The sequence below is a fragment of the Hipposideros armiger genome, unplaced genomic scaffold, assembly GCF_001890085.2.
Source record: "Hipposideros armiger isolate ML-2016 unplaced genomic scaffold, ASM189008v1 scaffold_236, whole genome shotgun sequence".
Taxonomy (NCBI): domain Eukaryota; kingdom Metazoa; phylum Chordata; class Mammalia; order Chiroptera; family Hipposideridae; genus Hipposideros; species Hipposideros armiger.
In genome coordinates this window covers 1,555,577-1,578,629 of record NW_017731586.1, presented here as the reverse complement: position 1 = coordinate 1,578,629, position 23,053 = coordinate 1,555,577, and the positions used below count along the sequence as shown (strand labels likewise).

Genomic DNA, 23,053 nt, shown 5'->3' with positions numbered 1-23,053 from the left:
AGCTTCCTATGTGTGTCTGTTTTTGAATCCCTAATGTGATCACTAATTCCTACAACACGGGAACTGTGCGTATGCAGCATTTCTTTGTATTAACCACTGGCTTATACTTATCACAGTATAAGTATTATACTTATAAGTGTTACTTGGCACAGGCCTCCCAAGGAATTGTTTTTCAGTAACTTCACAGAGCATTCGGGTTAGATTCAGAGAGACTGAGAAAGAGATTAAATTTCCCTCCAATCTGGCTGGATGTGGTTTAAAACGGATTTTATTTGATTTAGCAAAATAAAGGAACGGGGTATTTCTCACACCCAGAGTTGAGAAATAAAACTCATAACTGATACCAGTATGAAATAAAGATAGTTTGGGCATATTAATGAATGTAAAATCACAGGTTTCAAATTTACTTGTGTATGCATGAGAAAATATAAAAACAGAATTAGGAATATACTTGGGTAAAATGCAGTGAAATTAGAGTAATGAAATAAGTGGAACTGGCCTCATTTTCAACTCTTTCATGTGCCAAGTTACAAATACGTTTATAGAAATTTTGAAAAATCTGGTATCATAACTTAAAATAATCACGTGTTTATCTGCATACAACATTGTGAAAACTTTAGATTCATGAAAAAGATAAATTAAGGCATACTTATTTTGACAGCAAAAGGATCCTTATAAAAAGAATCACCAGGGCCAGCCGAGTGGCGCGATGGTTAAGAACTGGCTTGGGACGCCAGAGGGCCCAGGTTTGGATCCCACATATGAGGGCCAGTGACACTGCCCTCCACAGCTGGGATGCTGAACAACAGCTCAACCTGGAGCTGGGCTGCTGTGGGTTGCCGGCGACGGCGTGGGCTACAGTCCCTGTGGCAGTGGGTTACCATGGGCTGCCGTGTGTGGCCAGCAGCCAGCGTGAGCCGCCGTCCAGAAGCCGGCGACTGGTGTGCCTCGCCCGGGAAGAGCGCAATGATGGTGCCAACTTGGGCCAGTGAAGCAACATCCTCCACATCTAGACTGAAGAACAAAAGACAGCAACTTGTCTGTTCCCCTTCCCCCAATTCCCCAGCACTGTTCCCATCCCCCCAATTCCCCAATAAAAATCTTAAAAAAAAAAAGAAAAATAATCACCATACATCATTATTAAAATGACAAGCTTCCCTACTCTTTTTTATTTATTTATGTATTTATTTATTAAATTGGGGGAGGGGAACAGTGTTAGAGAATTGAGGAAGGGACTAGCCAAGTTGTTGTTCTTTAATCTTAGTTGTGGAGGGCACCAGTTGCCATCTGGCTGCCCGTTGGCAGCTCATGGCTTCTAAGCTCAAGGTGCTGTGTTCAATCTTAGTTACTGGTGGTCGTAGCCACCATCCCATGTGGAAGTTGAAGCAGCAGCCTTGTTGTTAAGAGCGTACACTCTATCCACTGAGCAATCTGGTCGGCAGCTCAGCTCAAGGTGCTGAGTTCATCTTAGTTGTGGGCGTAGCCCACCATCGAACAGGCAGTCTTGTTAGGAGCACGTGCTCTCACCAGCTGAGCCATCCTGCCACCTGTTGGCAGCTCAGCTGCAGCTCACCTCGGGTGCAGCGTTACTGGCCCATGTGGGAATCGAACTGATGGCCCTGTTGCTCAGAGCTTGCACTCTTAAGCTAACTCTTAACCAACTGAGCCACTTGGCCAGCCCTCCTATTCCTTTTTAATTGAGTTACATTTACCAACATTAACTTCAAATGCAACTATTTATTTAATAATGAATTAAGCCCCTGTGATACTTGGAATGTTTTCCTTTTCAAAGACTCTATCCCTTTCTTTAAAGTTGGTATATTGAACAACATTTGCTTGTTTTTAGTTTAATAAACAAATACCACTCTGCCAATTTCTGTACTTCATTGAAAATTGATTTATTTTTATTGCATTTTATGGCACCTGGCCTATGTATTTCTAAAAGGTAGTCATATATAGAATATATAGAATGAAAAAAAAAGAAAATGCAGATATATGCTTTTACATAATTGTAGGACAGTTGTATGTTCTACTCAACACCATGTGAAATACAGCAGTTAGTGGGCGTAAAAGGAAACCATGTTCTCTGTTGTTGATTAATTGTGGATGTTGTATTTATTGTCTGTAGTTTGGAGTATTGTGCTGACAGTTTCCAGCTGTGGATGTGGGGAAGCCTGGTTGAAGTGTGTTCTTGAGAAGCCTGGATTGGTGCACATGTTCAGATTTCAATTGGCTTTGTAACCGGCTTCCTTATGTGCCTCATGTTGGCCCCAGGTTCACTGGGCTTAAAAGGAGCCAAAGCCCCGTATGGTTTTGGCAAAGGAAGAGTTGCCTCGGCCTCTGGGATGTAGGCATTTGGACGCGGCTCTGCAGTTGTGTAAACACCATTGGGCAGCTGGCGATTATCTGTTTCCAAGAACTCCTGCAAAGAATGATGTTTCAGTTTTTTGAAAATTCTGGTGAAGTCACTTCATCCCCAGGGCCCACCAGACACAGCTGGACCTGAGCAGTCTTAGGCCATGCTGGCCAATATTCCCCCAAAAGACAGGTGATTATGTGGGTGAAGTCACCAAACACACACACGTGTGCGCAAACACACACACACACACACACACACACACACACACACTCACTCACTCACTCACTCACACACACATTGCATCTCATTGGAATGACCCATGATGCTCAAGCATCACTCTGTTCCTGGGGTTTACAGTTTATCATTATCTGGTGGGTGGGCTCTAAATTCACTATATTCCAATCTCAGTATCTGTCGTCAAACACTAATTATATCCATGGTTTTGTTTTTGACAAAGGACAGTCTATTTCCTTTGGTAAGTCACTGGTGAGCAAATGTTACAAAGAAAGCGAGGAGTAAAGTAGGATGGGAGGGGAGAAGTAAGTAGTCAGCATCTTGCTTTGAGTCTCAGGGTCCTCAACATTCTGCCTGTGCTTCTGGAAAGCAGAGGAATCTCTAATAGCATGAAAAAGAATTCTAAGGAGTGGAGGCAGGCAAATGACAGCTGGGACACCATGGGTAAAATCTGCATGCCCTACAAAATGGAGTCCCAGGCAGTGTGGGAATCACAGATCAGACCCTGTTCTCAGACATTCTCTGCATGGCTTAGGTAGGTCAAGGATGACTACTGGACAGTCCGGGAGTGAGTTGTAGTCCCCCAAGATGCAGTCTCCATAGAAAAAGATGCCTAATTCCATTCTAAGAATATTGAAAGGTCGTGGGAGTGGGCAGAAGAACTGGGTACCCAACTTGCAGGAGGAACGAGTGATAGACCTACGCCAGCAGTAAAAGAAGAAAGGGGTGACACTGAGGCCTCCGATCTGCAGAAGGGACAGAGTCTGCAAATGGCTGTGACACCTATAATATGCAGGAGGTCTCACAAGATGCCGTGGTGGCCACAGCAGGTGGACGTGGACAACTGAGGTGTGGTCTGAGCAGGGGCGTGAGGACAGAGGTCAGAGACCTACAGATAAAACCATCGCCAGCCCAGTCACTGCCATGCTGGTGGGAGTCTGTAGTATTCCTCCCCCTCACCCCCACCCCACCCTGCAGCCCAGGGTGTGTGACTGTGGGTGGAGCCTGGTGCTTGCCAATATCCCCAAGGAGTATTATGGCTCTCTGGACTGTTGTACTTTGACTTGTCTACATAGTATCAAACAATCTCAAAACTTCTTTCTTATGACCATCGGGGACTACATGTGATACAGTGGGACGTTTTTCATATATTTTGGGAGGATTGAAACTCCTGAAAACAGCCCTTCCTGGCCTCTTTTCAAATGCAACATGATGCCAAAACTTACCCGAGACTTTTCAGCAATGGCCAAGTGATACATTTCTTCATCTCGAAGTACTTTCAGCCATTCGTTCTCAATCTCTTTATTGAGTGGCAGGCCCTTTTCTATCCTGGCATTGCAAGAGAAGATGAAGTCTTCTTTATCCTTGACTTCCTTTTGGAGTTCAAGGGCCAGAGCTTGTTTCATGGACAGCTCAGCAACACAAGCCATCATTTTTTCAGTAGCATCTTTGATCTTTCTCTGGTAGCCATTCATCTAGAATTAAAGAGCCCATAACAATGTATGCATGTTAGCCTATGCATGCAGTCCATGAAGAGCGGGAGAAAATGGCAGGCTGCTCGCTGTCTACAGTGGTGGGGGACGTGTTTGCCTGAAGGAAGGAGAGCTTAAGTGAGAAAGTATAGAAAATGAGAATGGGGGGAAAACCTCAGCGATTGAGCTCAACACCCTAGATATGTCAATAAGGACAAGGAGGGAAAATGTCCCTCGAGTTACCAGATGTCCAGGTGGATAGCATCGAGGAGAATAATGAAGTCTCTGTACTTTTAAGATGTGATGATGAAGAAAGGAGGATAGGGTGTTCCTGATGTCTACATTCTGGCCTAATTCTGCCATGTTATTAATTTGTCACTTATCCAGCAGAAAAAAATCTAATAGAACAACTATATTTAAAAGTTACTCTTTATTTATATAAGGCAATCAGCAGAGGTCCTGCATCTGAAATGATTTTTAATGGAAACGATCACACCTCAATGTGTATTTATTATTGATTATAATTCCTGGGATGCACAATTATTAGGTCATAAGCAAGCATGAACTGAATTGGGGAAAATCTAACCAATAATTTGAAATTTGAAATGAAATATTCTGGTTGTGTGTGTGTGTCTGTGTTTACCATTTCACATCAGCTATTTTTCATCAAAGAATGAAAAGATAGGACTAAGTGGAATAATTGATTTTAAAAGACATAAAAGTAGTAAAATTGGAAATGGTGACTCCTCTAAGGTTTCTGGCCCACAGCACAGCCTTTCAGGGTGGCTGTAGTCATGGTGGGGCCATGATCGGTGACTCCTCCCACCTGCCAACACTCTCTATCATATTATCTTGCTTTATTTTTAATTTATATCCTGTTTCACCACTGACATTGTATTGGGTTGTCAGAAAAGTTATGGCGCATTTTTGCAACGAAAAACATAGAAAAAATAACGTCATGACTTTCCCGACAACTCACTATTTTATATATATATATATATATATATATATGTATGTATGTATGTATGTATTTGGGTATTTGGTTATAGTCTGTCATCCCACAAGAATGCACTCTTCATGAGAACGAGGACTATTTGTTTTATTCATTATATGCTCAGTGTCCAGAATGGTGCTTGGAACCTATGCACCAAGCAAAAATAAAATTGAATGTCAAATGAAGGAATGAGTAAATTTAGTCTATTTTGACCTTCAGTCCTTTGAACCAGGGTAAATTGAGACATGAGTATGAGCTTCCAAACACCATGCCTGACCTTGATACCCTCTCCGCTCCTCGTAGAGCACACACTGGTCTGTCTGCACATTGGCTTTGAGGAATGTTGCCCCTAGTGGTTTACCTGCCTCTGAAAAGGCAATGACTGATTATTATGTATACACTTTGTCTCCTTAAGGGAGTAGGGAACATACATTTTTAAAACTCTTTTACCTTGCAGTAATTTTTAGGAAGCATACATTTAAGAAAAATGACTGCCATTTAAAGCTTCTGTGGGTCATTATCTCTTAAATTTCGTTAATCAGTCACTGGACACTTGGGTGTTGTGTTATGTGTAGCTAGCCAACCTCCCTTCTCTGTAAGTCAAAAAACGGATGGCCTTATTCTGGGTTGCTCTGGGTTTTTGCTGAGATTTTCCATGTTCTGTTCATTTGGGAAACTTGAAGAGAAGCTGTAAGTGCTCTAGGAAAGAGGAGAGGCTTGAGAAGACATGCATTCTTGCGGAGCACCCACGAGGGGTCAGGCCACTCCTGCTTGACTGTGTAATGTTGTTGCAAAACAATTTTCACTAGTATAACACCCATTTCACAGGTCAGGAAACTCAGTATTAAGATCACTTATGTATCTTTCTCAAGGTCATTTGTTAGTATTGATAAGTCACAGATATGGAATTTGAACATCTTTCTACCTTCTAGCTCTGCCTACTATGAGGAGATTATAATTTAATTTTTTTTTCTAAAGCCAGAGAGCACAGAAGGTGGGGAAAGGAAAGGGGTGATGAATCACTAAGCTAGAACTCAGTCATTCTGAAACCTTCCTGACCACATGACCGCAGTAGCCACCATCTGCATTTCCCTAGCATTGCTGTTGAGTTCCGGGAGACTGCCATCAGCTTTGACAAGCTAGCCAGCCCTCAACAAAACTGTCTCCAAAGACAGGGAAATTCGTTTTGCAAAAGGAAGGAAGGCAACATTGAAACAAACATTGGACATGCAATTTCAGGCAAAATTCTTGAGCCTAAAAAAGTCTTAGTCTTCTTATTTTATGAGGTAAAGTTGTGAATTGCATGAGTGCCACTGGTAGAATTGCACAGTCTACCAGTGTAAGTCATCAGAGCGGAAGTGTAAAAGCCAAATAAAAATGGCAAAGGAGGCTTGAAATTTACAATATTTTCCTATTTATTTAGTGTGCCAGAACTGTTTCTAGAATGAGACTGTTACTTATTCAATAAATGGTTTTCCAGAGTGTAGAACACGCTAGGCTTTGGGGAGACAAAGAAGAATGAGGAGCAGTTGCTGCCCTCTGGGGCCCATGATTTGTTTTCCTCTCTGTCTCCCCACTGTAGACGGTGTGGACAATGTGTGCCTCCCTCTCTGTTTCTGCCCCCATGCCCAGCGTGTGGGGAGCACATAGCAGGTTCAATAACTATCGCCAACAGACTAAAATCCCTGTGCTGTCACAGCGGGAGGCTCCAAGGGGCCACGGAGGCCAGGCGATGCTCTGACTGCCCAATGGTGCAAGGCTCTGCTGTCATCATCACCACCCTCCCTCCTGCCAGCCGCCCCTTTCAAGGTAGCTTCTGGCAGTCTCAGTCCGACCCTGTAGCTTTGAGTCAGCAGTCCTGGTGTAGTGCTGTAAGCTTTTGAAATTAGGACGCTCCATATTCCTGGCCTGTCCTCACTAGTGGGGCCCTGCGGCAGCTCCTCCCCGTGGTGTAATGGACCCCCGTTTGTGTGACTGCTGTCTTTAATGTCCCCTTCCACTCCTGGGTTCTGGCTGAGTTCCCATGCAGACCGCTGGATAAGTGAAGCTCTCCATTCACAAGGAGCTAGAAAGGATTTAACTTGGCACATGAAATATAAAGATAATGATTGCCATATCTGAGTAGGTGCCCCGTGAAGTGAAACTTGTATACTGTCATTGAAAGGCTTAGGTTTTTCACACCGTAAAGTGAATTTGCTCAGGAAACAAGACTGGAACTTATTTTGCACAATTCTCTAAGAGTCATCTTTAGGTTTTTCATTTTACATCTTTATGTTTCTCTAGTCATAAAGCCTAACCTCCCCAGGGCTTCCCTCCATAAACCAAGCAGTAAAGGAGTAAGGGCAGAAGAGGGCGGTCAAGGTCGCAGACAGACCTTCTTGGTTAGGAGCAGTGTGTCCTGCTTGCAGGTCTGAGTTTTGCTGTACAGCCTGTCTGTGAGCCGGGAGACCTGCTCGTAGATGAAATCCTTTTCCAGTAACTGCTCCTCCTTCTTGGCCAGCTGTAGTTCCAGCTACAGTTGAAAACAATTTCAATAGGAAGAGGAAAACAAAAGTAATGCAAGTCAGAAACTTCTTTCCTAATTAGAGCACTATTTCCTCCATTAATGAAAATACATTGCTTTCGTAGTTGCCAAGAGACAGCTAGAAAGTCTTTAGGGCTGGACTAGGTCAAGATTTCCCTTGTCCCCACCCCCGCCAGACAGCCACGCTAGTCCTTCCTCCCCAGCACAGAGAAGGGCCCTGTCAGCTCCATCTAGCTTCTGTGTTGACCTTCCTCTGATATGCTACCAGCAGGAAGAGAAATTAATCCATTCAAGATGTCAAAATTGCTCCTTTGGAGTATGGAACAATGGTAGGCATCTGGAAACCATGCAATTTTTGCTTCTTTTGGCAAGCATTTAAAGTTGAGAGTACCATATTTCCCCATGTATAAGACGCACCCTTTTATGAAAAATTTGGGGTCTAAAAACTGGGTGCGTCTTATACAGTGGCTGTAGATTTTTTTACTTGCATTTCCCGCTTTTTCACGCTTGTCTTTGCGCTCATTGTTTCGCACTTGTTACCGGTATATTATGGTAGGTTATGTTTTACCATGTTCTGCCCAGAAATGGCTCAGAAAAGATTTTCGTACAGTGCTGAACTCAAGTTAAAAGTGATCCAGTTTGCAAAAGTGAATGGAAATCGTGCTGCTGAATGTAAGTTTGGTCCTCCTCCAACTGAGAAAACAATCCGATTCTGGCTACAGGAAGAAGAAACCCTACTGAAAATGCCACGGCAGAAGAAGGCCAAGAGAGGAACTATATGAAGACAGTGATTCGTCATCAGACACAGATGAGGACAAGCTAATGGTTGGGAGTTTTGACAGTGATGAGAAGTTGTATGAATTTTATGATGAATAAAAGTTGAGTTCAATAACTTTATGTAATACATTTTTTTTTCAAATTTCGGACCCCAAAATAAAGGTGCATCTTATACATGGGAGCATCTTATACATGAGGAAATATGGTAAGTTTTGTTACTAGATTATAATTAAAGGACCATATTAATGGCTAGAATAATGAGGAATAAATCTGTCCACATAACATGAAACAACAATACAAATATCAGTGACCCTGACCACCAAGGGGCTAACTGATGCTATTTTAAGAAAGAATGTTTACCGCATCTAATTTTTTGATCATTTCTTCTTCGGTCATATCTTTCCCTGGAAGGAAGCGGGTTCTGTTCTTACCCTCAGGATTTATAAACTGTTTCTCCAGGTCTTTTATTCTGTCTGTACACTGTGAAAACTAGTAAACAAGAAAGAAACATTAACTTCAAAACTAACTCTCTTGCTCAGTAAAGGTTAAAATCAAGTAGACCAAGGTCTTTAGCGTCTTTCACTAGGACCAGCACAGGCAAAGGTGGAAGAGAACTCTTAACACGCGATCATGGGATGTAAGCAATTCCTCTGCTCACTCATGGAACTGGGAGGATGTCTGGAACTGACTCTGCAAGGCAAGGCGGTAACTTCTGAGTCAGCCCAGTAAAAGCTGAGTTTACAACCACCCTTTTGATTACTTCCTATTTCATGTTATCCTCATGGGATGTTGTGTGGTTGCAGAGCTCAAACTATACATACTTCACTTCTTTATTGCAGGTTGTTACAGAGGCCCAGGTAGACAACATATAAGGTAGACAACATAACTACACTTCAGTTTAAAACCCTTTGCTGGCAATAGCTTTAATGGTTTTCCCCCAAATAATAAAATTCTTAATTAGTAGATCAATACAATGTACAGTCTGCAAAGAATAGCCTGAATTATTTATCTTTTTGCCAAACACCCATTTGTATATCAATATATTTGTGGAATGGATGAGACTTTGGAGGAGGATGAAGAAACATGGCCACTCCCAAATAGAAGTAGCAGCCACACTGAGATTTTTGCCCTTAATATGGAATTAAAGGATGCACCTATATGTAATTAAGCATTTGTTGTATTATGATTAACAACACTTAATGTTTCCTTCTCTTAATTAGGAAATTAAATAGGAAACAAAACATGGTGCTTATTTATCAAAGCAGTGCCTTGATTGGTCATATTTCCCCATGGGCCTTTGAGGAAAAACTGTTTACTTTTTCCTTATAAAATAGTGTTCTTGTGTCCTAAAATAGTTTGTGTGACTTCCAAGATCCCTGAACAGGACCTCTTATTACAAGCATCAGGAAAATATGACTCACGATAATCCTTGGGTTATGCTGTTGGATGATTAAAAACTTTTTCAAACAACTGAAAAATGCAAACCCTAAGAGTATTCCAAAAATGATGCAAAAATGGGAAGACTTTGAAAAAAACACAAAACACTGCAGCTTTAACAGATAACAGGATATGACAGGATCCAGCACTATAAAGCAGGGTACAAAAATGGCTTGCCTGAAGCCAGAAATTTCACATCGAGTCCTTCAAAGTGCCCACGTGATTCATCCTAAATAGACAATTAAATAATTAAGCAAAGACTAATGGGGAACTTTATAGTCAACTGTTCTGAAGCTTAGCACTAACTGTGGTAGAATAGTAACTGGCAATAACACATAATCCATAAGTCTCAATTCATATGCAGTCAGAACAGTAACGGCTCCCATCAGGCAGTCCAGTACTGTTGTTAAATGCTTAGTATTGCCTCTTGGGTAAACTGAATTCATAGCTCACACCAGATAAGCAGTTTTATATAATAAAATGTTATATATATTTTTTTAGCCGTAGGTTTTCCCATCCACTTTTTCAATAAGTGTAGACTTGATTTAGATGGATTGGCTGAAACAAAAAATATATTTTAAGAACAACTAATTATATCCATTGACTAGAAGTATTCATTTGCAATTAACACAAATAGAATACTTACATAATAGAGAGTGAAGGTTTTCTTCAGTTGTGGATTTTATTGAATTTAGTCTTTTTGTTCTGCTGGGCATCTTGATAGTGTAGTATGAGCAAAGATGGCCCTGAAACTGTTTTGGGAAAGAGCTAGAGAGAGCCAAATTATTCTGTAAAATGGAATGAGACAAGTAGGAAGTGCCTGAGGGAGGGGAGGTGGTGGGGGTGGGGGGTTTGAAAGACAGAAAGACAAGCCAGTGAAATGGAGTGAGACTAGGGTGCTGCATGGGGTAAGACACGCAGGTGGTGGAGTGGCCCTACGGAACTTTGAAGGACATGGATGTCTGATACTTAACTTGAAGTTCTTTGCATTCCTGTAACGTACCTCTTACACCGTTGCTCCAAATCTTCAATAAAGTCCGTTCACAGACCAAGGCCTTGCCTGAATGGTTTTGTGTAGGTGCGGGCTGAACAAGGAGCGAGTCCTAAGTCTGCACTGACATGGCACCACAGTGGGCCAGGCACTGTGTGTGCAAGCTGATGAGGGGGCCCCCCAAACAAACCTCACTGGAAGGCTGAGTTATAGGAATCCTGAGGGGCTATGTGGGAGACCTGTGGGAGGTCCGGGGAATGTTCCAGACAATCCATCTAAGTCAGGGCTACACTTATTGAAGAAGTGAGTAGGAGAATTTATGGCTAAAAACAAATACTGGAATCAGAACCGTGGCATATTTGTGCAAAATGAAAGATCCTGTCATCTATATAGCATATACACATTCAAGCGACATAAAATATGAAAGTAGACCCATCATCCAGTTTCACAAGTCCTGTGAATCCCCGTGACATGATTACATTTAAAAAGCAGGACCCAAAGCTGTGTTTATAGCATGAGCTAATGAAAACCATTTATTTGTACACCTAGAAAAAGGCTAGAAAGATCTCTTCCTGATTTTCGATAATTTTAATAGAGATTATGTCTTGGGGATAGAATTTTATTTTCTTCTTTAAAATTTTTACATTTTTCAAAACTTTGTTAACTGAACATGTCTCAATTTTATAATCAGAAAAAAGTCTGAAAGCAAACCTGACATTTTAGAAAACTTGTTACAGATTAAAATTTGTTCCTACATCAAGTCCATGGAGAAAAGGTTAAGTCACAATTTTTTAGTTTATTTTTTTCTTATATTTTCATTAAGAAAAACCTGCAATTATTACATGTGAAGCAAGTAGCTTTATTTTCTTCCGTTTCTTTATTTGCTGTTTCATGTTTAAACTTTTTGGCTTTATTCCACGTTTAAAAAGGCCATGTCAAAGGCTAGGTTATTAAATTACAGGGAAACTACAAGGGTTAATAAAGAGCCTAATTATATGTGGTTGCCAATTAATAGCAAACAACAATCTCAGCTCCAGAGGGCAAAAGTACTAAAAATAAGAGAGCTAGATGGTCCCCAAGGTCTTTCCAGCAGACATAAAAAATAATTATGCTGGTGGTTGTAAAATAAATAATTTGAGCTATGGAGAAGCTGAGCTAGAGTTGAGATTTGGGATGGTCAGTATTCCAGGAAAGGCAGAAAATGCTTCATGAGGGGGAAACAAAAAAAGATAACCTGTAGCTCAGCTGCCTGAAGCTCAGGTTTTTCTAAAAGACATTCAACTCATGGGTTCTTATAGGTACCGGGAGTAGCATGGCTTGAGTTACATGTAAGAACTTATACGATCTACGAACCAATGACGGAGGAGAAAAAACCAGCAAATGTCCCAGGAAGTGTCTCCCGAACACTTGCCCACCTGGATCTGGAGCACTGCTATGTCGGCATCCAGGGACCGCTTTGCCGGCAGCGATCTCTTGGTCACGTGAATCTGTCTTTGCTTCTCAGCAATCTTCAGTTTCAGGAACCGGATCTTTTCATCCAGGACATGTATTTCAGTTTCTGCATTTAGTTTCATCTTCTCTTGGATATTTATTTTTTCATAAAAAATGCACACTTCTTCTTCCCGCTCTATCAGCTGAACACCGCTACGGTCAAATTGAGAGGCAGAAGCTAAGCGGGTGTTCAGGCCACAGTTTTATTAGTCATTGTGGATCCCTCTGGATTTGGGTGCAAACTATACAACAACATTGCATAATTCTAGAAGAAATAGACATACACCGGCGGTTTTCTAGTTAAACTCCACACTTTGAATTTGAGGGGATAGGAGACGGACAGCTGTTTTGTGTCTCGACTCTGAGCGGACCAGGCGGTTGGTGGGCACAGTTTCTGCGCAACTTGCCAACGGTTTCCTTGGACGAGAGAGAATGTCATTCCCCATGCACTAACAAAGTGACCCCGTAGTCTGATTTTCTGCAGACACTTTTCTAGGACCAGACTTGCCAACCAAGTTCCTGTGGGAATTACCCAGGCAGAGGGCCAGGGAGTGTGTTTCTACAGTGATTTTGTTCAATGTAATTGCCAGGCCAATTAGGTACTTTTAAATCTGACAATTTCTGATGCAAATTTTCTAATAAACAGGCAACATTCTGTCATTTATACTTATGTCAGGGCAAAGACCCTTCCTTATGAGGAGAGTATGGGGAAGAAACAAAGTAAGAAATTTCTGATTCCAGCCCCACAGATCTGACCAGAGCCTGGAAGCACACAGCCTAAATGCTTTGTTTTGTGCCAAGAGCCAAATAAGAGGACTTTTATCCCCCCAGAGTAAACACCTGCCAGCCCTTTGAAAAATGGCATTCTTCACCACCTTGAAGTGCTTCCCACACACTGTGCATATCCATTAGCCCAGAATTCATCTGTAATCGCTTCTATCTGTTTCTCTCTTCTCCTTCCTCAAAACATGTGTGTATTTGGCTGTGCTTGGCTACTCTTAGCTCTATATTTTGTCTCATTTGCTTGTTCATTGGTTCCTCTCATGATCTTCTCAGTTCTCTTGACAACAGAAGTCAGGAGCAATGCTTTACCACCTCATTATACTTTCAGGGTCTAGTACCTGCACAGAACACATAGTTTCCTAGAACAGAACACAACTGAGGTTTGGTGAAAACCAATCTGATACCAGATGTAGTTACTGGAGGGCTCTGCAATCTACATGCCAGGTTTCTCAAAGCACAAGCAACTTGGGAAATCCCCTAAAGTAGTAATTGATTAATGATATAATTGTGGCTTGGAACAAATAATGTTTGATGAGAAACATCTTACTTGATGAGAAAATGAACTGAGAGAATGGCTGAATAAATATCACAATGTGAACAAACCTGTCACCCAAAAAAAAAAAAAAATGGATACAAGATCCAAAGACTTATTTATGTCAATTTACCAAAGTAATTTGATGGTATGAAAGGCGTCCTGAATGGTTGTCTGGGAAAGGGCTTTGACTTCAAGTGAAGAACTTCCCAAACTATACTCTTGATTATCTCTCTTACAAGGACAATATTTCTTACTTTCAGGCAAAAACAAACGCCTACCTGCCCCTCCCCCCACCCCCCAGGGCTAGTGAAACCTGAATGTCAAATGTCCCTCACTACCCACAGTCAAGTCTACACAGAAAAAGGGGTAACATTTCTAAACAGGATTGGGGGTGCTTCCTTCTCACATTAGGTTCCTGGTTTACCTTTCATTCCGATGCTGAACAGCTCGTTCATATTTTTTGCGAAGCTGCACCATCTCCTCTTCAATGATTGTGATCATATGGGCAAGTCTGTCAATGTTATTTAACTGGGCTTCCTTCTTCTCTCTCATTTCCTGAAGTTTTACTACAATTTTGCACACGTCGTTTTGCATGCTTTCTCTAATGGTAACATTGTTGGCGTGTTTCAGCATGGAATTTTGTAGCTTTCTTTAAAAATAATGGGAAATGAGTAAGACGACAATTTTCTTTAGTTACTTTAAAAACAGTGAAGATTTCTGAAACACAAGCCATATCAAAGTAGCTCTTGCTTTAGTATATCCCTTGAAATGACAATAGTGGTAGTAATAATAATGATATTCATCATATGATACTCTTCAGGAATTCCTGTAATCCCCCCAGGTCTCAGATTCCCTCTCCATCCGGATTAGAACATCTTTCTTTTGTGCCCCAAACCTCTGCTGCCCCCCTTTATTGAAGTAAGAGACTATAGTAATTCATTTACTGCTCTCTTAAGACTGCTCTCTTGAAGACACAGATGGTATATCTGATAATGTCCATTGGACCTAAGGTGATGCCCGATTCAGTATAGCGTCACAATAAATGCTGAATTGCCATATTTCCCCATGTATAATATGCATATTAATTTTGGGGCCCGAAATTTGAAAAAAAAAGTATTACATAAAGTTATTGAACTCAACTTTTATTCATCATAAAATTCATACAACTCCTCATCACTGTCAAAACTCCCAGCCATTAGCTTGTCCTCATTTGTGTCTGATGACGAATCACTATCTTCATATATTGCCTCTCATGGCCTTCTGCCGTAGCGTTTTCAGTAGGGTTTCTTCTTCCTGTAGCCAGTCTCGGATTGTTTTCTCAATTGGAGGAGGACCAAACTTACATTCAGCAGCATGATTTCCATTCACTTTTGCAAACTGGATCACTTTTAATTTGAATTCAACACTGTACAAAAATCTTTTCTGAGCCATTTCTGAGCAGAAGGTGGCAAAACATAACCTACTGTAATATACAGGTAACAAGTGCGAAACAGTGAGTGCAGACAACAAGCGCAAAAAAGCGGGAAATGCAAGTAAAAAAACTACAACCACTGTATAAGATGCACTCAGTTTTTAGACCCCAAAGTTTTTGAAAAAGGGTGTGTCTTATACATGGGGAAATACGGTAATGTATGGCCTCTATAAATGATATTTTACTTTCTTGTAGGATGAGAACCTGATTAGGACATTAGATTTTCCTCTTTATACTAATCCCCTCCCCGACCCACCCCTTCACTACCCATACACAAGAGCCTATTGTATAATATTTGTAATATGAAAGGAAACTGATGGCCGCAAGGAAAATTTCAGGCTTTATAGACTCACTAGATGAGGGACTAAATATAAGTGAAAGAGTCCAACAGATGTTGGCACTTGGTAAATAATAGGTTAAAAAAAACAAACAAACAATCATTTGCTGGACACTTCTGAGTACTTTTACATGGATTAGCTCATTTCATAATAAAAAGTCCTATAAAATAAGGGCTACTTTTATGGGTAAGGAAAGTGGGCCCAGAGAGGTAAGGTAGTTTGCTCAAGGTCACACAGCTCGTAAGTGCCAGGACTGGGATTTGAGTCTAGAAAGCCACCTGTCTTAACCACTCTGTTGTACTGCCTCCCATAAGAACACAAGATGCTTCAAATCTACAGCAGGGGATGCGAGCTGATAAACATGTAGATTGTCTTCTAACTTTAAATGCAAATTATCAAATTGGTGTTTTTCTTTCTGACTGGGTAAATGAAAATAAATATAGTAAGCATAGTCTTATATTATACTTTTTCATTCACTTGAAAAATAGAGGGCTCCCAAACAGAAGATGACTATGGAATCACATTCAGTGCTTCGATTATCACCAGTAAAGCAAAGTGTCTGAGCAAGGGATTCTCCAACTTTGTAAAAGATTATTATTTTCTATTTTATTATCCCTGGGGTATTTTAGAGTTCAATGAATCCGAACAGAAGTCTTTGAAAGGACAATAGTTATTATAACACTTACCTTTCTTGAGTAACTGCACTATTTCTTAAAATTTCCAGTTCATTTAATGACATTTTGTGCCTTTCTTTTATTTCATTTACTTGCTGGTGAGCTTTGTGAAGTAAGTTAACAAATTTGTTTCTTTCATTTCGAACAGTGTCATACAGTTTAGCAAACTCTCCGAGTCTGTGAAAACACAAGTGTTTTTGAAACTTGTGAAATAAAGATTTGTCCCTCCCCTGCACCTAAGTAGATAAATCATCATGTAATTCTTTACCTCCTGTGAATTTCACGTTGTTTCTTCCTGTGTATCCTGATTTCAAGATCCTTTGCTTTGATCTCCTTCACAATGTTAGTATATCTTTGCTAAAATATAAAATTTATGTGTGAAATAATAATTTAAAAGAAGCCCACCACCATCAACATATAAATAGCCCCAGCCCCACCCATCTCCTTCCTATCCATAAGGAAAGTTCTATCTTGGCCAGTTGGGTTATGCAGGTCAGGGGGAAAAGAGAGGGAGAGATCTGAAAATTGCCTGGCCAGCTGAACTGAATGGCACTGGCTAGGACACAGAGTTAATTAAGGAAGTGAAAGAATGAGAGACAAGAAAAGAAAAGAGCCTGCACAAAATGGGTTTGAGGAAACGCTTGGGGAACTTTTGAGGCAGCCAAAGAGTGATTATGAATAGCATGGCTGGGCTGGGTGACTGAGGGGTTTGTGGAGGATAGATTAGGGAAGAGGATTTCTAGTAAGTTTTGATCAATGTTATGAATTGAATCCTCTGTGGTATTTTGTGAGAGACCGAAGCCATGATTTTAAAGTACTTTTCCATTCTTTTGTATATTGGGTGTGTTTTCCTACACAGTGAAGCACCATGCTGAGATCAGCCATCAGCCGTAAGGAGTTGTTACAGATGACACATGAATATTTTAGAAGACAGCACTTACAGTTCTAAAATCCTAAAAATATACTAAGTGCTAAGTACACTAGTTACATTCTTCAAATATAAAGATACTAGGTCCTTCATCTAGGGTAAGAAACACATTCAAAGATTAAGTATTTGCTGGTAGCAGCCAGAGGAAATAGTTTCTGTCAGTCATCCTTCTGTTGAGGACGGTGAGAGCAAAATCCATTTGGCATGAGTGATTAAAAAGAAATTAGGCGTCAGAGCCAAAATTGATGTAGCAATTTTATGTTGTTCTCAGTGAGAACAGAAATCAGGAAGAAACGAATATTATTTAAGTAACTATATGTGTGAAGAATTCAACAGATATAAAAAGTTAGTGTCATCCATTCCATCTTGGGGATAATAGCAGCATTGGTTTTTCCCTTCACCTTTTGTCTTTTTTTAAGGAATGTAGATGACTTGTGAAATAAAATGATAAGATCGACTGTTGTCATAGGGAAATTACAGCTTATTACAGCTAATGTTTAACAGACTAAGTCCCCATGCTAAGAATACTTAAGGAAAACAATATTTTCCCTTTATTGATTTCCATTTTTCAAGAGAAAGAATTGTGTGCTTTTATAGGAATGAGCTCATTTATAATAATAATGAGGCTTGGTTTACATAGATTAGCGACACATAGATAACACACATTTCAATTTTTGAGATTAATTTAAAAATTATATAATTCATAAAATAGATCCTTGTTCCTGGTAACAAGTGTCCCTCAGCCTTCTCCCCTCAGCCACGCTGTTTTCTCTGGCTGCCTTCTCTCCTGCATTCCTCTTTGGCCACCGTCTTTCCTTTTTTAACTCTGTGAAACCCAGCTACTCCATGAACTCTATTGGGCCGACCATGCTAAGCTCTCAAGTGTTCTAAGGGGGAGGGGGGGGGAACAAAGAGTTAATTTTTGTTTATTAACTGGAATTGGAAGCATTTGCTGTGGGTTCTGTGGTTTTCCTCAGTCTTCTCCGGAAAATCTTTATTTAACCTCATTGCTCAATAATGCTTTGATGTGAGTCCTTTCTGGAGAACAAGAAGAGGTGCTACTCCATGTAACTAAGTGCTCAGAATTAGAACAAAGGCTGCACTTAGAAACACCCAACATCTGGGCCACATGGTGAATTTAGGTTTTCTAGTTTAGTAATATGTCATATCATATTCATTTTTAAAAATTTTTATTAAAATGTAGCTAACATACAATATTAGTTTCAGGTGTACACAATAGTTAGTCAACATTTACATACCTAAAGAAGTCAAACAACAATCTGACATGGTAGCACATTATCACAAAATTGAACATATTCCCCATGCTGTATATTACAATCTCATGACTTGTTTTATACCTGGAAATTTGAACCTCTTATTCCCCTTCACCTTTCCCCCTTTTTTAACTTTTCAATTACAGTCGACATTCAATATTATTTTATATTAATTTCAGATGTACAGAATAGTGGTCAGACATTTATATAATTTATGCAGTGATTCCCCTGACTAGTCTAGTACCCACCTGACACTATACATAGTTATTACCATATTATTGACTATATTCCCTATGCTTTACTTTACATTCCCATGACTATTTTGTAACTACTAATTTGTATTTCTTAATCCCTTCACCTTTATCACCCTGCCCCCTAACTCCCTCCCATCTATCACCCCAATATACCTAGTACACATCTGATACCATACAGAGTTATTACAATATTATTGACCATATTCCTTATGCTATACTCTACACCCCCATCACTACTTTGCAACAACCCATTTGTACTTCTTAATACTTTCCCCCTTTTCACCCAAACCCTCCAACCCCCCTCCCATCTGGCAACCATCAAAATATTCTCTATATCTATGAATTTTGTTTGTTTATTTTGTTCTTTAGATTCTACATATAAGCAAAATCACATTGCATCTTTCTTTCTCTGTCTGACATACTCCACTCGGCACAATACCCTCCAGGTCCATCCATGCCACCACAGATGGCAAGAGCCCATTTCCTTTCAAGGCTGAGCAATATTCCATTGTATATGTGTACCACCTCCTCTTTATCCATTCTTTCATTGACAGACACCTAAGCTGCCTCCACGTCTTGGCCACTGCAAACAATGCTGTAATGAAGATGTGGATGCACATGTCCCCTCGAAGTTAGTATTTTGGGGTTCTTTAAATAATTACCCAGAAGTCCTTCAAAAGTCAATTTTCTCTGGTATAAGTATTGCTACTATAGCTTCCTTTTTACATTTCCAGTTTCATGAAGGGATTTTCCCAATCCCTTTACTTTCAGTCTGTGGTGTCTTTTGATCTGAAATGAGTCTCTTGTAGGCAGCATATGTAAGGGTTTTGTTTTCTTATCTACTCAGCCCTCCTATCATTTGATTGGAGCATTTAACCCATTTACATTGAAAGTACGTAATTGTTGATAAATATGTAGTTATTGCCATTTTATTATTCATATTTTTTATCTTTTTTTTGTCTTAAAGAAGTCCCTCTAACATTCCTTGTAATACTGGGTTAGTGGTGAGTAACTCCTTTAGATTTTCCTTGTTTAGAAAGCTCTTTATCTGTCCTTCAATTCTAATCTCAGGGAACTTTGCTGAGTAAAGTAATCTTGGTTGTAGGTCCTTGCTTTTCATCACTTTGAAGATTTCCTGTGAATCCCTTCTGGCCTGCAAAGTTTCTGTTGAAAAATCAGCTGATAGTTTTATGGGAGCTCCCTTGTAGGTAACTAACTGCTTTTCTCTTGCTGCTTTTAAGATTCTCTCTTTGTCTTTAACCTTTGCCATTGTAATTATAATGTGTCTTGGTGTGGGCCTCTTTGGGTTTACCTTTTGGGGATTTTGCACTTCCTGGGATTGTATGTCTATTTCCTTTGCTGGGTTAGGAAAGTTTTCAGTCATTATTTCTTCAAATAGGTTTTCAATTCCTTGTTCTCGCTCTCTTCTTCTTCTGGTACCCCTAAGATGAGAATGTTGGTACACTTGATGTTGTCCCAGAGACCCCTTAAACTCTCCTCATTTTTTTGGATTCCTTTTTCTTTTTGCTGTTCTAATTGGGTGTTTTCTGCTACCTTATTTCCCAAATCACTGATTTGATTCTCTGTTTCATCTAATCTACTATTAATTCCCTCTAATGTATTCTTCATTTCAGTTATTATAGTCTTTATTTCTGACTGGTTCTTTTTTCTGTTTTCTATCTTCATTTTTATGATTGTATCTCTTTGTTACAGTTTTCCCTGAGATTATTGAGCATCCTTATAACCAGTGTTTGAAACTCTGTGTCTGGTAGATTGCTTGTCTCCATCTTGTTTAGTTGTTTTTCTGGAGTTTTGTTCTGTTCTTTTCTTTGGGAAATTGTTTCTTCTCTCCTCATTTTGACTGCCTCCTGGTGTTTGTTTCTATGTAGGGCTGCTATGCCTCCCAGTGTTAGTAGAGTGGCCTTATATAATAGATGTCCTTTGGGACCCAGTGGTGCAGTCTCCCTGGTCACCAGAGCCGCGTCCTCCAGGTGTGTCCCTCATATAGTTGTATGTTGTACCCTCCTGTTGTGGTTGAGCTTTGATTGCTGTTGGCACACCAATGGGAGGGACTGACCCTTGGGCTGATGGGTTGTAAAGACTGGTGGTTACTACAGTGGAGAAGTTGTTTTGCATGGGCTGACCCTACAGAGCAGGGTTTACTTTAGCGAGGCTCTGATGTCTGCCCAGTCTGCCCTTTGGGTGTGTAGTCCTTGGATGTGGCCGGGTGATGCTCCAGGCTAGTCCAAAGCTGGCAACTGGGCCTCCCAGCCATGGGGCCTCCTGGAACGGAACCTGTTTGCTGCAGGCTAAATTCAGCCGCAGTCTGTGCCCTGCCCAAGGCCACTTGGCATGATCCACAAAGCAATCCAGAGATGGCTGCTACCCATGCTGGGCTTGGACATTCTTTGAGAGGCCAACCTGAGAACCAAGGCTGGCTGTTGCTAGTGTCAGTGCTCAGCCAGAGGTATGGGACATGATGGAGTCATGTGCTGCTTGTTTGGGTTTTGTGAACCTTTGAGAGATTTTAGGAATGTCTGCAGCATGAGCCAAGGCAGGCCGTTTATACAGAAAGGCCACTGGAAGCAGCTTGGGCATGCCTGAAAGTTGGGTGGGGCAGGGTCTCAGGGAATCACTAGGGCGGGGCAGAGGAAAGCTGATAGCAGCCAGTTTGATAGAGACTCAGATATGGCATCTGCCTGTGTCTGCATGCAGGGGGAAGGCTCAACAAAGAAACAATGGCTTCCACCAGCTCCTCCATCCAGAAGAAAGGTGCCCCTCCAGCCCTCACCCTGAAGCCAGACAATTCAGTTCCTCTCCATATATTCCAGGTGCCTTTCAAGCTGCTTCCCCTGTGCTGGAGCTCAGAGTGAGTAAGTCCATCAGAGAGTAAGTCAGTGCATGGGCCCTTTAAGAGGAGAGCCTAGGCGTGTAGCTGCCTTCTGTCTCAGCCACAATCTCTGCTGGTTTTCACAGCCAGAAGTTATTGGGACTTCTCTCCCTGGCACTGGAAGCCTGGGCTGGGGAGGGGCTTGGTCCCCTTGCTTCTGGGGGGGGGGGGAAGAGAAGTCTCCACAGCTGAGATATCCCTCCCAGTTTTTAATGGTCACATGTGGGTGTGTTCTGCATCTCTGTCCCTCCTACGAGTCTCAAGGTAGCTTCTTCTGTATGTCCGTAGTTGTAGGACTTCAGTTCAGCTAGACTTCTGGTGATTCTCAATGATGGTTATTCTGTAGTTTAGTTGTAATTGATGTAGTCATTAGAGATGACCACTGTGTTTACCTACTCTGCCATCTTGATCAGAAACACTCCATATCATATTTATTTTTAACAGGGAATCTCCAGACATAATCCTTAAGGGGAATACATTCTTTTGATATTGGAGTTTTAGCTAGCATGGCAGGAGGATTGTTTTTGCTATTGGTTTCACTGTTGTTTTGGTTTGGGGATGTTGCACTGGGTCAACTCTGGTACCTTTGTGGGGAGCCCAAGAAAGTCATGGAGTAAAGCAGTAACTCAGGGTATGCTAGCACTGGTTTAAATGATGCTGGCTTGAAGTACTTTAGAAGGAGAGTGGTCTAATGCTACCACTCTTGAGTTGTTCCTAGGCAAATTACAGTTGGATGTGAGATATATGTGGCCTGTGCAGCTGTCAGCTATGTCCACCACCTTATTTGTACTGAAATTGTTATCTGTTCAAATCCTTTGCTCACAGTGACTGATCCAGCTCTTTCTCACTCTGGACTGTTGACTATTGCTAATTGAATCCTGGGACTGTTTTTCAGTGCATAATTGAGTCTTGCTTTGGGAAGTTGTATAGTCACTGGAACTTGAAGGAGACTTAACAATTGTAGCTTTCTAATGAACATTATGTTAAAATGAGACTATCCTGAACTCTTATAGTAATTAATGGATGGTTACAAAAATGCAGTTACCTGAGCTTTCACGAAATCCTTGGATTTTTGCTCCTTCTCATCAATTTTGGCTTGAGTCATGCGGACAAGGCTGAATACCACCTCTTGCATGGTTTCTTGCTCCTTTAAAAGCTTGTTTTCTTCCGCAAGTTGCTGTTCTACTAACTTAGACTCAGCTTCTGATAGCATTTTCTTTTGAAAAACACAATATATTATAATTTATTTGTTTGGAGGAATACACTATGGCCAGTATTTTAGACTATTTTTTTATTTCCTATGTAGAATTTATTTTATTAAAACAAAAAGTAACTCTATTGCCTTAGCTCCAAGTTTTTTTATCTTATAAAAGAATGTGCAATATGATAACATGACATAACTTTTTCTTATTCAGACTGCATTTTCAAGTAACTTTAAGAAAAAGAAGAGACATAAAAATATGTTTAAAAATACTTTGACAGGGCTGGCCGAGTGGCGCGATGGTTAAGAACTCGCTTGGGATGCCAGAGGGCCCCGGTTCGGATCCCACATAGGAGGGCCAGTGACACTGCCCTCCACAGCTAAGATGCTGAACAACAGCTCAACCTGGAGCTGGGCTGTCATGAG

The 23,053-nt window shown here is 40.8% G+C and overlaps 1 protein-coding gene across 1 annotated transcript in view; it reads right to left on the bottom strand.

Annotated features, from left to right (window-relative positions):
• Positions 1–1,638: 1,638 nt before the first annotated feature.
• The window catches only part of CCDC146 (coiled-coil domain containing 146), a 123,647-nt gene continuing 102,232 nt past the window's right edge, over positions 1,639–23,053 (bottom strand). Inside the window, exons 10-18 of the mRNA XM_019655148.1 lie at positions 22,472–22,642; positions 16,349–16,437; positions 16,093–16,257; positions 14,022–14,246; positions 12,204–12,432; positions 8,721–8,849; positions 7,434–7,571; positions 3,820–4,068; positions 1,639–2,422 (exon numbers count right to left, since the gene is read on the bottom strand). Coding sequence (XP_019510693.1) covers positions 2,219–2,422; positions 3,820–4,068; positions 7,434–7,571; positions 8,721–8,849; positions 12,204–12,432; positions 14,022–14,246; positions 16,093–16,257; positions 16,349–16,437; positions 22,472–22,642 — 1,599 coding nt within the window. The 3' untranslated portion in view covers positions 1,639–2,218. The remainder of the gene's footprint in view (positions 2,423–3,819; positions 4,069–7,433; positions 7,572–8,720; positions 8,850–12,203; positions 12,433–14,021; positions 14,247–16,092; positions 16,258–16,348; positions 16,438–22,471; positions 22,643–23,053) is intronic.